This window comes from Ipomoea triloba, chromosome 1 (assembly GCF_003576645.1).
Source record: "Ipomoea triloba cultivar NCNSP0323 chromosome 1, ASM357664v1".
NCBI lineage: Eukaryota > Viridiplantae > Streptophyta > Magnoliopsida > Solanales > Convolvulaceae > Ipomoea > Ipomoea triloba.
In genome coordinates, this window is record NC_044916.1 from 4743045 (window position 1) to 4756296 (window position 13252).

The 13252-nt window shown below is 36.2% G+C and overlaps 3 protein-coding genes across 3 annotated transcripts; 1 reads left to right on the forward strand and 2 right to left on the reverse strand.

Moving 5' to 3' along the window:
• Positions 1 to 883: 883 nt before the first annotated feature.
• On the reverse strand, positions 884 to 2859 carry LOC116000797 (phospholipase A1-IIalpha-like). Its single transcript, XM_031240641.1, has 3 exons — positions 2483 to 2859; positions 2027 to 2381; positions 884 to 1694 (listed from the first exon to the last, which is right to left on the reverse strand). The coding sequence occupies exons 1-3, from the start codon at positions 2716 to 2718 to the stop codon at positions 1068 to 1070; spliced, it is 1218 nt and encodes a 405-aa protein (XP_031096501.1). The 5' UTR covers positions 2719 to 2859; the 3' UTR covers positions 884 to 1067.
• A 2765-nt stretch (positions 2860 to 5624) lies between these two features.
• Positions 5625 to 7724, forward strand: LOC116016329 (subtilisin-like protease SBT1.7). Its single transcript, XM_031256587.1, has one exon. The coding sequence runs from the start codon at positions 5640 to 5642 to the stop codon at positions 7722 to 7724; it is 2085 nt and encodes a 694-aa protein (XP_031112447.1). The 5' UTR covers positions 5625 to 5639.
• A 2579-nt stretch (positions 7725 to 10303) lies between these two features.
• LOC115996602 (phospholipase A1-II 4-like) lies at positions 10304 to 12717 on the reverse strand. Its single transcript, XM_031235908.1, has 3 exons — positions 12393 to 12717; positions 11954 to 12305; positions 10304 to 11175 (listed from the first exon to the last, which is right to left on the reverse strand). The coding sequence occupies exons 1-3, from the start codon at positions 12623 to 12625 to the stop codon at positions 10555 to 10557; spliced, it is 1206 nt and encodes a 401-aa protein (XP_031091768.1). The 5' UTR covers positions 12626 to 12717; the 3' UTR covers positions 10304 to 10554.
• Positions 12718 to 13252: the final 535 nt, after the last annotated feature.

Sequence of the window (13252 nt, forward strand, 5' to 3'; positions counted from 1 at the left end):
ACCAAACTAGCTCCATGCATGTCTCTTAAACTTTATGCATGTGACCATTTCTGTATTATATTATTTCCTCAATTCTTGTTTCGATCGCAACAATAGCCCTACAGTCCCCTCACAAAAGTACAGTTAAGCAAAAATGAGGGTGATATGCTTGATGACAATACTCAGTATAAGACCTGATATAAGTTTTGCTATACAACAACCATCTCATTATTGGATAAACCAACTCATCTACATTTACAAGCTACTCAAGGGTCTTGAGATACATAAAAAGTGCTCCTGGTCAGGGGTTTTTTTCCCAACCTCATCTGATCTGCATTTGAAAGCTTTCTCTGATTCGGATTGGCCGGGGTGCTTGCGTTGACACCAGGAGATTTGTCACTAGATTCTGCATGATCCTGAAAATCCAAGAGGAAGTTATAGTGTCAAAATCCTCCTTAGAAATAAAATAATACAAAGCCTTGGCAGCTACCACTTGTGAAGTGCAATGGATACTCTATTTACTTGCTGAATTTGGCCTCTATATATATATATATATATATATATATATATATATATATAATTATAATCAGATGAGACAACCTAGTTAGGTGAGAAATAAGAACTAATCTGGTACATCTATTATTGATTTTTTTTATGAATGAGATTATACCTTTTTATTCTTCCTTATTTGGTTAATATTAATTATGGGGGGTTTTTAAGGGAATATAATTAATGGCACATATTAAATCTCAACCCTTCATCAATTATTTCCTAGGGCTTGGATTTAGTCTTACTTCTCATCTAAATAGGTTGTCTCATATGAAGTCAACCCTCTATATATATATATATATATATATATATATATATATATATATATATATATATATATATTGCTGAAGAAAGATGATTGATACATAATAATTCAAATACAAGCTAGAACACATGCATTGTACTAGACAGCTAGCTACAACTTGCTAGTTGCCTTAGCTCCAATTTTATTCAAAACACACTACAAATTATATATAGAAAGGTCTTCATGAAGACTTTATTCAAACACGCACACACGAAATTAAACTGTTTGTAGGTGTTTAAAACGTCTCGTCCTGTTCATGATCATCAAGAATATAAGTTCCGTCCTCCTGCTGAACCATTCCGTTATCCTTTACGCCCAACCATCCTGTCGGTGTACGATACTCGTCTTTCAAAGCATCCTGGTACTTATTAACTTTGGCAAGATCAAAATATCCTTGACGCTCAAACCCTCCTTGAGACCCCCGGAATCCATCAATTCCATGCATGTAAAGCATCAAGTCATGAGTTAACAGGTTATCAATTTCAGGCTTCAAAAACTCGGATTTCTTTGATTCAATTCCAATACCCTCCCCCACATCTACGTAAGGAAATATTGGCCATATGGTACCATCCACTGGTCCAGGCGGGGGAAGTGTTGGAACAGGATCATTGACGTCGGTGATTCGCAAGACTCGAAGGTTTTGTTGATTGGAAATGGCATTTTTAAAATTCTCATCCCCTACTTTGGGGCTTGCATACAAGAAAGCAGCGACAGGAATATCTTTATTATTGTTGATTGGATTGAACGCCAGGTCTGTTGCATTCAGCGTTGCCATGGATGAACCCAAGCTGTGTCCTGTCACGGTTATGCTAATTTCCTCGTCCTTGTATAACTCAACAAGTCTTGCAACTTCTTCACGAATCTATATATATAACAAAGAGAAGCCAAGTCAAATTCTACAATATAATATAATACTCTTTGTCCCGTTTTACCTGTTCTATTTATTGGTCAAACCAACTCTTTTTTCCTTGCTTATTTTGTTTAGTAATTTTTTATTATTTTAAATTTAATTTTTTGTGTTCAATAGTACTTTTAAGGTAGTTTCTAAATATATAAATTTTACGGAGTATATATTAATGCTAAACTTAATATTATAAAAAATTGGATTAAAACAAGTTTCCTTAAAAATCAGACAATCAAAATGGGATGGAGGTAGTATAATGCCAAAAAGAGAGTGAAATGAAATAAAAATACCTGATCTCTGGCACTGGTTTGATTGAATTGGGAATCTTGATTGATGGTGGTATACATATCGTACCAACCCTTATGCACTAGAGGATTAGAATCTTGGCCAAAGATTAATGGCGCATTAACAAAAGTGAATGTTAAATTGGCTAACTTCTCTGAGGGTCGTTTTGTTCCCCTCCAAGCAATCAGAACGTCTCTCCGTCCCAAAGCAACTTTTCCTTCATCCGTGGCCACAGCAACATATCCGATCCAGTTTGATTCCTTTAGCACTGCATCCACTCGCGCTGGCCTCACCATATACCCTTTATCTTGGAATATGATATCTGTTGATGGGGCATAGAAGTATTTGGTCACTTCATATCTGAAACAATTAAAAAACTAGCTCAGCTGACTCGTGGGTGAATGAGAAATTGATAATAAACAGACAGAAAGAGAGAGGGAGAAGCTTTGATTGATTTATACTTGAAAGGGTTTCCCTTCACAACTCCTGAGTTGGCTAGGAGGTTTCTCTTGGCGTATCGTGATAATCCCACATATTTGGAAGCTGGTTCGTTTATGAAAGCCTCACTTGCGGGCCCAACCATGGTGGCGTAGTGAATGAGGTAGCGGCAGAGATCGGAATCCAAAGGGTCCAGTAGCCCTTCCCAGTTATCACTCCCACTTAGAACCTTCCATCTTTCAGCAATGCCACTACTCATCTTCAATTCTCTATTCTTTTTTTTTTTTTGTTTAATTAGATGTTGTACGAGGTCGAGGTGGTGAAGCTACGTGCAGATTCCTGAGCTTTATATACATCTCTTCCCATTCGTCTCATCCGTCTACCAAAACACACATAATGGAAAACGTGCGATTCCAAAGAAAAAAAAAAATTCAAACGAAAGCTCTCGCGCTCCTCGTGGCCTGCTAATTTTTACTTTTACTGTTCATTAGACGGCCTTCTTATGAAAATTGTTGGATAAGGCCAGGCAAATTAAATTAGCTGTGAGGATCACCCTCCAAAACAACGTGTCGTTTTGATGCTAAAAGAAAAAATCATTGCTTTACACTTGTGTTAGAATAATGAATATTCTAGGATAAGATAATGTATTTTATGACTTAGAATTATGTAAGCTATGTGTTATAATAATGCACTTTATATGTTAGAATAATGTATGTTATGTGTTATAATAATGTACTTTATTTTTTTTTAAGGGAGAATAATGTACTTTATATTTGTTAAAATAATGAATTGAAATTTCTGGAATAAGATAATGTATTTTATGTTTTCAAAAAAAAAAAAAACAGATAATGTATTTTATGAGGCAGAATAATATACTTTGTGTTAGAATAAAGTATTTTATGAGTTAAAATAATGTATAATGTACTTTATGTGTTATAAAATAATTAAATTTTTGAGGTAAGATAATGTACTTTATGAGTTAGAATAATGTACTTTAATTATTCACATTATATATACTTTGGATGGAAAATGATTTGCCTTACTACTTATTAACCATTTGTCATTATTTAGTACCATAGCAATGATGGATTTAATTAACCCGGGTAGCCCGAATTATTAAACCCGATAAATAAAGAAAATAATAACCAATGTTAATTTGATAGAAATGACCAATGTTAATTTGATAGAAATGACAATGAATATATGTCGCAGAGACTATTCTTGCATTAATAATGGTTTAAGATGATTACAAGAGTGTTTGTGTTTAGACAATAGAGATGATCATGTCTGTCGATTAAGTAGCTATTTATACTATTAAACCTCCTAACCGCCCCCTAAAAAGAAGGAGACAGTTATAAGTACCTTAGCTTTGGACCACGTCCGTGCGTGCAGCGCACAAGGCCAAGGCCCCCAGGTCGAGGCAACCCCAGCCGGCAACCGACACTACCCTAGCTGAGGCCGCCTCTAGCCAAGGTTGGCCGAGGTCGCCCGGGTCTCCTCTCTTTCTCTCTGGGTCAGAGCCCGTCTCCAATATATCCATCGAGTACCATACTTGTCTTTTAGGAAATATCATCATCGGCTTGATTGAGACATAGTAATCATATAAAGCTCCTTGAGAACAAAATATAATCAGAGATTTGAGCACATGTTTTGTGGAGAGGTGATGACAATACTACAGATAATGTAAAATAATATGTGTAATGTAAATTTTAAGTTTGATAAAACACAGGTGACACTAGAACAGACAAAAAGTTAATTTAAAAAATTCAAAATTATTGATGCATTATTAATAAATTAAGGTTTTAGGCAATTAGCGTACTAGTGCAAATCATAAATGTATATTATAATCCACGGCCGCCCACCGCTACGTATTCGCAAAGTAAAATTGGCAGCTCGCAGCGCGAGGGCATTAGGAAATTAAGAGCACAAACTTATCCATATTTCTCTATGCCGATAGATCAGGAAATGCTTAATTGCTTTTGTTTGTCTTTTTCTTCTTAAGGGGTGGTATTGAATCATTAAAATTTTTTTATGACTTCCCCGAGTGATTTTAAACTTTTGTAAACTTTGTAAGAGTATAAAACTTATATAAAAATATTTAGACTTTTATGAACTTTTTATTTAAAAAGTATACAAAATTAATTAAAATTCGAATTTAAATACATCGTTACAAAGTTTTAATGACTTTGATTTTTATTATTTTTCATTTTTGTTATTTAACTCTCCAATATTATCTTATTTTGGACACTTTTGATTTATCTGATGACTTTTTTTTTTTTGGTAAAACTCTATTTTAGGCAAGGGTATTATCATTTCTTCAAATTTTTTTATTATTTTTCCAATGAGTTAATTCCAATGGAGGTCCCTTGTGTTTGACGACAATTCCAAATTTAATTTCACATAATTATTTTGTCATTTAACACCCTAGCCTATAATATTTTGGACACTTTTAGTCATTTTGATGAAATTGTTGGGCGGAGACGGGTGAAGGGCTAGTCGAATTGTTTGGTGGAATTGTTGGGTGAAGGCCGGTAAATGGTCCAATTGAACAATTGGTGACTAGGAGAATTGTTGCGCGGCAGATGAAGGGTAAAATCTAACACCCTGCCTCTAAAAATTATGACTAGAATTACGTTTTTGTTGCAAGCTATACCTTTTGGCTTATCACTTAATCCTAACTTTAAATTTAATTTTAGCTAGATCTTAATCCTAGTTTATTACTAAATAAAATATATTCTCAAAAAAAAAAACTAAATAAAATATTTTAAAATAATCCTCCGTCAGGCTTTCAACATTATTGTATTCCATATTAGCAATCTCGAATGAGTCGTCTGAGCAGTGTGTTTCCTAGGAAAACGACGGTGGAAAATATAAATACATGTAATCTGTGAAACCAACGAAGTTATGTACTTATATCTCCAGAGAAATTCCATTTTCCATCGATAACTTCAAGTACTCAGGCCGGGTGGGGGCTATAAATATAGATATGAGTTTATCAAGAAGGGGACAAGCTAAGCTCAATCTATAGCAAAAATGACTAACTTCAACCTTATTCTAACTTTTCTCTTCATCGCATGTCTTCATTTTTCTGCCGTTTTCGCGACTGAATCAGAGATTTACATTGTTCATGTTGAGTTACCTAATGGCCTGACTTCAAGAGATTCACATTATCAATCGTTTATGAGTTCGGCAGTGGAAACATCAACTGATTCCTCCAACATAATCTACTCTTATCAGCATGTTATTAGCGGCTTTGCTGCTAAATTATCCCCTGATGGAGTGAAAGCCATGGAGAAGATGGATGGTTTCGTGTACGCGCGGCCCCAGAGAGTGTATAACCTGCACACAACCCACACTCCAAATTTCTTGGGGCTGCACTTGAATTCAGGCTTCTGGAACAGCTCCAACTATGGCGAAGGCGTGATCATTGGTTTGCTAGATACCGGAATTTTTAATCCACACCCCTCGTTTAGTGACTACGGGATGCCCCCTCCACCGGCTAAGTGGAAGGGGACATGTGACAGTTTTAATTGTAACAACAAGCTCATTGGAGGAAAGGGGTTTTTCAGTGGAAATCAATCGAGTTCGTTCGATAACCTTAATGGACACGGGACACACACGTCCAGCACGGCGGCTGGGAACTTCGTAGACAGCGCTAATGTCTATGGAAGCGATAATGGCACGGCCACGGGAATCGCGCCACGGGCGCACTTGGCTATGTATAGGGTTTGTGGTGAAAACGGTGGGTGTTTTGAAATTGACATTTTGGCGGGTATGGATGCGGCTATTGAAGATGGTGTGGACATTCTTTCCATTTCCCTGGGTGGATCATCAGGGCCTTTCTATAATGATAATATAGCCCTTGGCGCATATAGTGCTATGGAGAAGGGGATTTTTGTTAGCTGCTCAGCTGGGAATTCAGGTCCGGAGCATTTCACATTGTCGAACGAAGCGCCCTGGATTCTCACCGTGGGAGCCGCCACGGTTGATAGGAATGTGGTGGCAACGGCACGTCTTGGAAACGGGGAAGAAGTGGATGGGCAATCAGCTTATCAGCCTGATCATTTTTCTCTGGAATTGCTTCCACTTGTGTATCCTGGGATGAACGCCAGTGATTTTACTGCAAAGTATTGCGGCAATTCTTCACTGGACAACTATGATGTGAAAGGAAAAGTTGTGGTGTGTGATATGGGTGGTCCAGGCCGTCCAGTGCCGGCAATTCTAAAGGGAACGGTTGTGAAGGAAGCCGGCGGGGCTGCCATGATTCTTGTGAACCAGGACTTCATGGGTTACACCACATTTGCACTACCTAATGCCCTCCCTGCCACACACCTTAGCTTTGCCGATGGAGAAAAGGTGAAATCTTACCTAAACTCAACCTCAAACCCGACTGCAACAATCCTGTTGAAGGGAACTGTAATCGGTGACCCTCACGCACCGGCTGTTTCCTTCTTTTCGTCTCGGGGGCCAAGCAACGCCAGCCCGGGGATTCTGAAACCCGACATTATAGGTCCAGGAGTGAGCATTATTGCGGCCTGGCCATTTTCTGTGGAAAACAGGACTGACTCCAAACCAACTTTCAACATTATTTCAGGTACCTCAATGTCATGCCCGCACCTATCCGGTGTTGCGGCTTTGCTCAAGAGTGCGCACCCGGATTGGTCTCCTGCTGCAATCAAGTCAGCAATCATCACTACCTCCGACACTACTAACCTCGGGAACAACAAAATCGAAGACGAAAGGGGCCTCCCGGCTGACATCTTTACAGTTGGGGCTGGCCAGTTTAATCCATCACGAGCCAACGATCCAGGGCTAGTTTATGATGTCGCACCTGAAGACTACGTGCCTTACTTGTGCGGATTAGGGTACACAGATAAACAAGTTAGCCTTATTTTGCAACGTAATGTGACCTGTTCAACATCCATCCAGGAAGCGGAGCTAAACTACCCTTCCTTTTCCCTAAACCTTGTGAATACTACGTCAACATCAAGATCACAGACGTACACTAGAACCGTGACGAATGTTGGCGAGGCTAGTTCGTCATACACGGTTGAAATTCTTTCACCGGATGGCGTTAGTGTTACCGTGGAGCCTTCCACGTTGAGCTTCTCAGAGCTAAACCAAAAGGCATCGTATCAAGTGACATTCTCCCGTTCAACTTCCCCCACAAATGCAACGGTTGTTCAAGGATATTTGAAATGGTCGTCTTCTAGATATGTTGTCAGAAGTCCAATTGCTGCAATTCTTAACAATCTTGTAGTTTGAGATGTTTAAGAGGGTTTTCAATTCCACTGGCGTCATAGTGGAGATGGGAGACCAGCTATGTCACAGTAGCGTTACGTTCTTTCTTGCTTTTAAAGGCTTTGTAAACTTGAGTTTTATCAATAGAAGTTTCAGACTTCTACGAGCTCAAAGCTCAAATTAGAACTATCAAATTTTATTATCGAGTCGTTTTTGCCACTTTTATTTTTTGGACACTTTTAGGCATTCTCAAAACTTTTTCTATTTTTAGTAAGGACATTTTTGTCTCTTCATATTTTTCTTTTGTTATTTTTTCAGTTTCAACCGGTTTAATTGGTTTAGGGCTTTACTTAAAACCTGTTGAAAATATGGTTACTAAAAATTAGAAGTTATCTAAAGTACTAAAGAAAATATGAAAAGACAAAATGCCGTTACTAAAAATAGAAAAAGTCATGAAAAGGACTATAAGTATCAAAAAGATAAGGCAAAAACTTGTGTGAGACCATCTCACTGTGAGACGGGTCGGGTCATGATGACAATATAATACTTATACGCACAAATGTCATACTTATATGCTTAGATGTAATACTAATCAAGAATAAATTTTTTTTATACTTATAAGGGTAAAAAAATGTAATACTTTTAAGGGGAAATACAATACTTTTACATTTCGATTTAAAAGTATTACATTTTTCCTCAAAAGTATTATATTTTTTCATTATAAGTAGGGGGAACTTGTCAACATTACTAGCTTATTATGAAATATGTATTACTTTTTTTTCTTATAAGTAACAAAAATTGTATTCTTGATTAGTATTATATTTGAGCATATAAGTATGACATTTGCACATATAAGTATGACATTAGTATGTTGCTTCGACCCGACTTACGAATAAGGATCCGTGAGACGGTCTTATCCAAGTGTGACCCAATAAATAATAGTTTGAGACTAAATTTGGAATTGACACCAAACACAAGGAATCTCGGGTAGAATTAACTCTTTAAAATAAAGGATTATACCCTGCTAGTAGAGAGACTAGTAGAAAGAACGTAGAGTACGTAACAAGTGGTATCTTGTAAGAAAGCAACAATTCAATAGGCCGCCGGCTTGGTATTCAAGGCTAGCTATAAAGGGTATAGTAACTACACAGACAAATTGCATTGTAATATATGGTAAACAATGTCTTTCTAAAATCCATCTAAAGGGATACCAATTGAGTGATAGGATATTAATTTGCCTTAGATGTTGCAAAGGGACAAACAAATTGGGATAATCTGTATCAAACAGGTAGCAATATATAGCATCCGACCTTTCCTTTACGATATCCATATGATTTCAGGAATCAATAGAGTTTTATATACCTGTGCTATGCTAGCAAGTTTAGAAAATTTCTCGTGGGTTTCTATAATATTACTTTAATCTAAATAGAACCATCATTGAATAATGCTACTTTAATTTTTCAATCTCATTTTATGTGTCTAATTTACTTAACAAGACTTGAATAAAGTTAAAATTTAAATTTTCATTATGTTAAGTTTAGTGTTAATATACAAAATTTATATATTATTGGTCCCAAGGTAGTGAGAAAGTCTAGAAGGAGATTGAATATGTTTTCTTTAGTTTTGAAAAATAGCTCTTAAGTGAGTTTGAATTTCGAAACATATGAAATAAAATTGTTTTATTGAAAATGTTTCGATTCAAAATGCAATGTGGAAGACTTAGAAGCTGCCTTTAAAGTTTGTAGCGTTTTATCATAAACAATCGTGAATGTGTCTGTGTGTTAAGCTTAAACATATAAGAGCATCTCCAATGGAGGGGACTGAGCAAATCATATTCTCCAGCATGATTTAATTATCTATATAATTGTACGTAAAACTCATTACCTAATTTAAATCAAGTATCATTGCATTAATTATAATACAACCATATTCGTACTCATTTCAACGATTGCTCATAGGTATCCTTGTATTAATTCAACCTTATTCCTCCTCATTTCAACGCTTGCTCATACGTACCCGTGCATTAATTCAACACTATTCCTCCTCATTTCATCACCTGCTCATTTCGTTGGCCCCTCACTCATCTTTCTTCACCCCATCGACTTTCTCACTACATTACCTACTCACTTCATCGTTACTCTTAAGATCATTTACCTTAGATTTTTTATTTTTGGTAATAATTTCAATTCCACCCTACTTACCAAACATGCAAAATATTTTTCACCAAAACCCTTCTCAATTACCAAGTATTAATTCCCATTCCATGTTCCAACCAAACACACCCTAAGAATTTTGATTAACCAAACTTTTGAATAAAACTAATAGATAATCGGTATTAGTAATAATCTCAAATCAATCAAAACAATTAACTGAATTTCTTCATCAGTTGAATTGATTAACCTAATCTTCACCCCAATTTGCAGATCTAGGCACAAACCCAGAAAATTAGGTTTCCCCCAGGTGATGGCAGGTGTTTATGTTGAAAGGAAGGAATGGGCAAAAACAGCTAGAAAGAAGATATATTATTCAAAGTAAACAACCCCAGATTTGAGCAGCAAATTAAATTAGTTTTGTTAAGCAGGAACAAAGCAAAGTAAAAGCAATTCGATAAAGTCTTTTATTATTATATATATTGCTGAGAAGAGCTGAGATGATTGAAACATAATAATTCAAATACAAGCTAGCTATCAAACCTCGCACACATGCATTGGACTAGACAGCTAGCCACAAGCGGCTAGTTGTCTCAGCTCCAATCTTATTCAAAACACACTGAATAATTATAGAAAGGTCTTCATGAAGCTAGAAAAGGCTTAGCTTTATTCAAACACACATGCATGCACAAAGCTGTTTCTGTTTAAAATGTCTCGTCCACTTCATGATCGTCAAGGATATAATTTCCGTCCTCCTGCTGAACCATTCCTTTATCCTTTATGTTAAACCATCCTATCGGTATAAGATACTCGTCTTTCAAATTATCCTGGTACCTATTAACTTTGGCAAGATCAAAGTCTCCCTGACGCTCAAACCCTCCTTGAGACCCTTGGTATCCATCAATTCCATGCATATAAAGCATCAAGTCGTGATAGCCGAGGACCTCAAGCTTCAAATAGTGGGATTTCTTAGATTCAATCACCAAACCCATCCCCACATCTACGTAAGGTATTGATGGCTCTATGGTACCATCTATGGGTGCAGGCGGCGGAAGTGTTGGAACAGGATCATTGACGTCGGAGATTCGCAAGGCTCGAAGGTTTTGTTGATTAGAGAAGGCTTTTTTAAAATTCTCATCCCCTACTTTGGGGCTTGCATACAAGAAAGCAGTGACAAGAATATCTTTATTATTGTTGATTGGATTTGCAGCCAGGTCTATTGCGTTTAGTGTTGCCATGGATGAACCCAAGCTGTGTCCTGTCACGGTTATGCTAACTTCCTCGTCCTTGTATAACTCAACAAGTCTTGCAACTTCTTCACGAATCTATATATATAACGAAGACAAGTCAAGTCAAACTCTATAATATAATAAAATGGAAAATTGCATTTTTTGATCCCTGAGTAATAATGATAGTAACAACTCAGTCCCTCAGTTATGGCCGTATTTGAGTTTAGTCCCTTAGTAATTTGTGAAGTGGCGAGTTTAGTCCTACTTTAACCTTCAAATTTTAAATATTTTTTAATTTTTAAGTCAAATTAATGGTTAGGGACTAACCTTGCCACTTTGCAAATAACTGAGTGACTAAACTTGGATACAGCCATAACTCAGGGACTGAATCTAAACTTAGGTATAACTAAGGGACCAAAGATGCAATTTTTCATAATAAGATGCCAAAAAGACACTAAAATAAAATAAAAATAAAAATTATAAATTTAATTTCATTTTTTGTCCTAGATTTATACGTAACTGTCTACTTTTAGTTTTTTTTATCCGAACATCCTTATTTAGTCCTAGTATTATTATGAAATGATCATTTTTAGTTCTTTGTCAACAAAATCGTTGAAATTTCGTTAAATACAAGGACGTTTAGATATTCTTTATACAAAGTAAGTTGACCCACTATATTTTTTATGTTTAGTTTTTTGAAAAAATTTATAATTGAAGATCGAAATGTCTTTGTATTTAACAATATTTATACTGTTTTGTTGATAGAGGATAAAAAATGGCCATGTCCCAATAATACTAGGACAAAAATGACTAAAAGTGGACTTTCACCTATAAATTAGGACAAAAAATGGAATTAACTCAAAATTATATATACCTGATCTCTGGCACTCAATCCATTGAGTTGAGAATCTTGAATGCTAATGGTATACATATCGTAAAAACCCCTATGCACCAGAGGATTAGAGTTTTGGCCAAAGATTAATGGCGCATTAACAAAGGTGAATGTGATATCAGTAATCGCCTCTGAAAGTCGGATTGTTCCCCTCCAAACAACCACAACGTCTCTTCGTCCTAAACCAACTTTTCCTTCATCCGTGGCCACAGCAACATATCCAATCCAGTTTGATTCCCTTAGCACTGCATCCGCTCGCGCTGGCCTCACATTATAGCCTGTATCTCCGATTGTGAATCCAGATGATGCATAAAAGTATTTGGTCACTTCATATCTGAAACATATATACAGGCAGGGTGATATATATATGGAAGTGAATAATAGAATGAAGAAAGAAATTAAAGAGAGTATTTATATATACTTGAAAGGGTTTCCCTTGACAAGTCCTGTATTTTGAAAGAGGTTTCTCCTGGCATATCGTGATAAACCCACATTTTTGGAAGCTGGTTCGTTAATGAAAGAATCGGTTGCGGGTGCAACCATGGTTCCGTAGTGAATGAGGTAGCGGCGGAGATCCGAATCCAAAGGCTCCAGTTGATCTTTCCAGTTATCACTCCCACTTAGAACCTTCCATCTTTCAGGAATGCCACTCATCTTCAATTCTCTCTTTTAAAGGTATTTCTGTTTAGATGTTGTGGTGCCTGGTGGTGAAGCTACGTGCAGATTCCTTCGCTTTATATACATCTTTCAGCCATGCCATTCAAATCATCCGTCGTGCAAAACACATATATAATGGAAAACGTGAGATAATTCCAAAGAAAATAAAAAATCAAGCGAAAGTGCTCGCACTCCTCGTGGGCTGCGATTTTACTGTTCATTAGACCACCTTATGATGAAAGGCGTTTTATTTATTTAACCGCATTACAAGTTTACAACCATGTTTTCATTTAATCTATGATCAATTAATAAAAATAAATTGAAGTTACATAATATATTAATTGCAGACATATAAATTATGTACCAGCCACAATTAAGAGTTAATTTCAACAAAAATTTCTTGTTTTTTTGTGTAAATTTTAAATTTAGTCACACACAATCATTTTTGTCATTTAACAACTAGACTATCATAACTTGCACACTTTTTGTCCTTTCAATAACTTTTTTTGTGAGACTCTATTTTAACCAAGGGTATTTCCATCCTTTCAATTTTATTATTATTATTATATTATTATTATTATTATTATTATTTTCTCAATGAGTTAATTCAAGTCGATGTCCCTT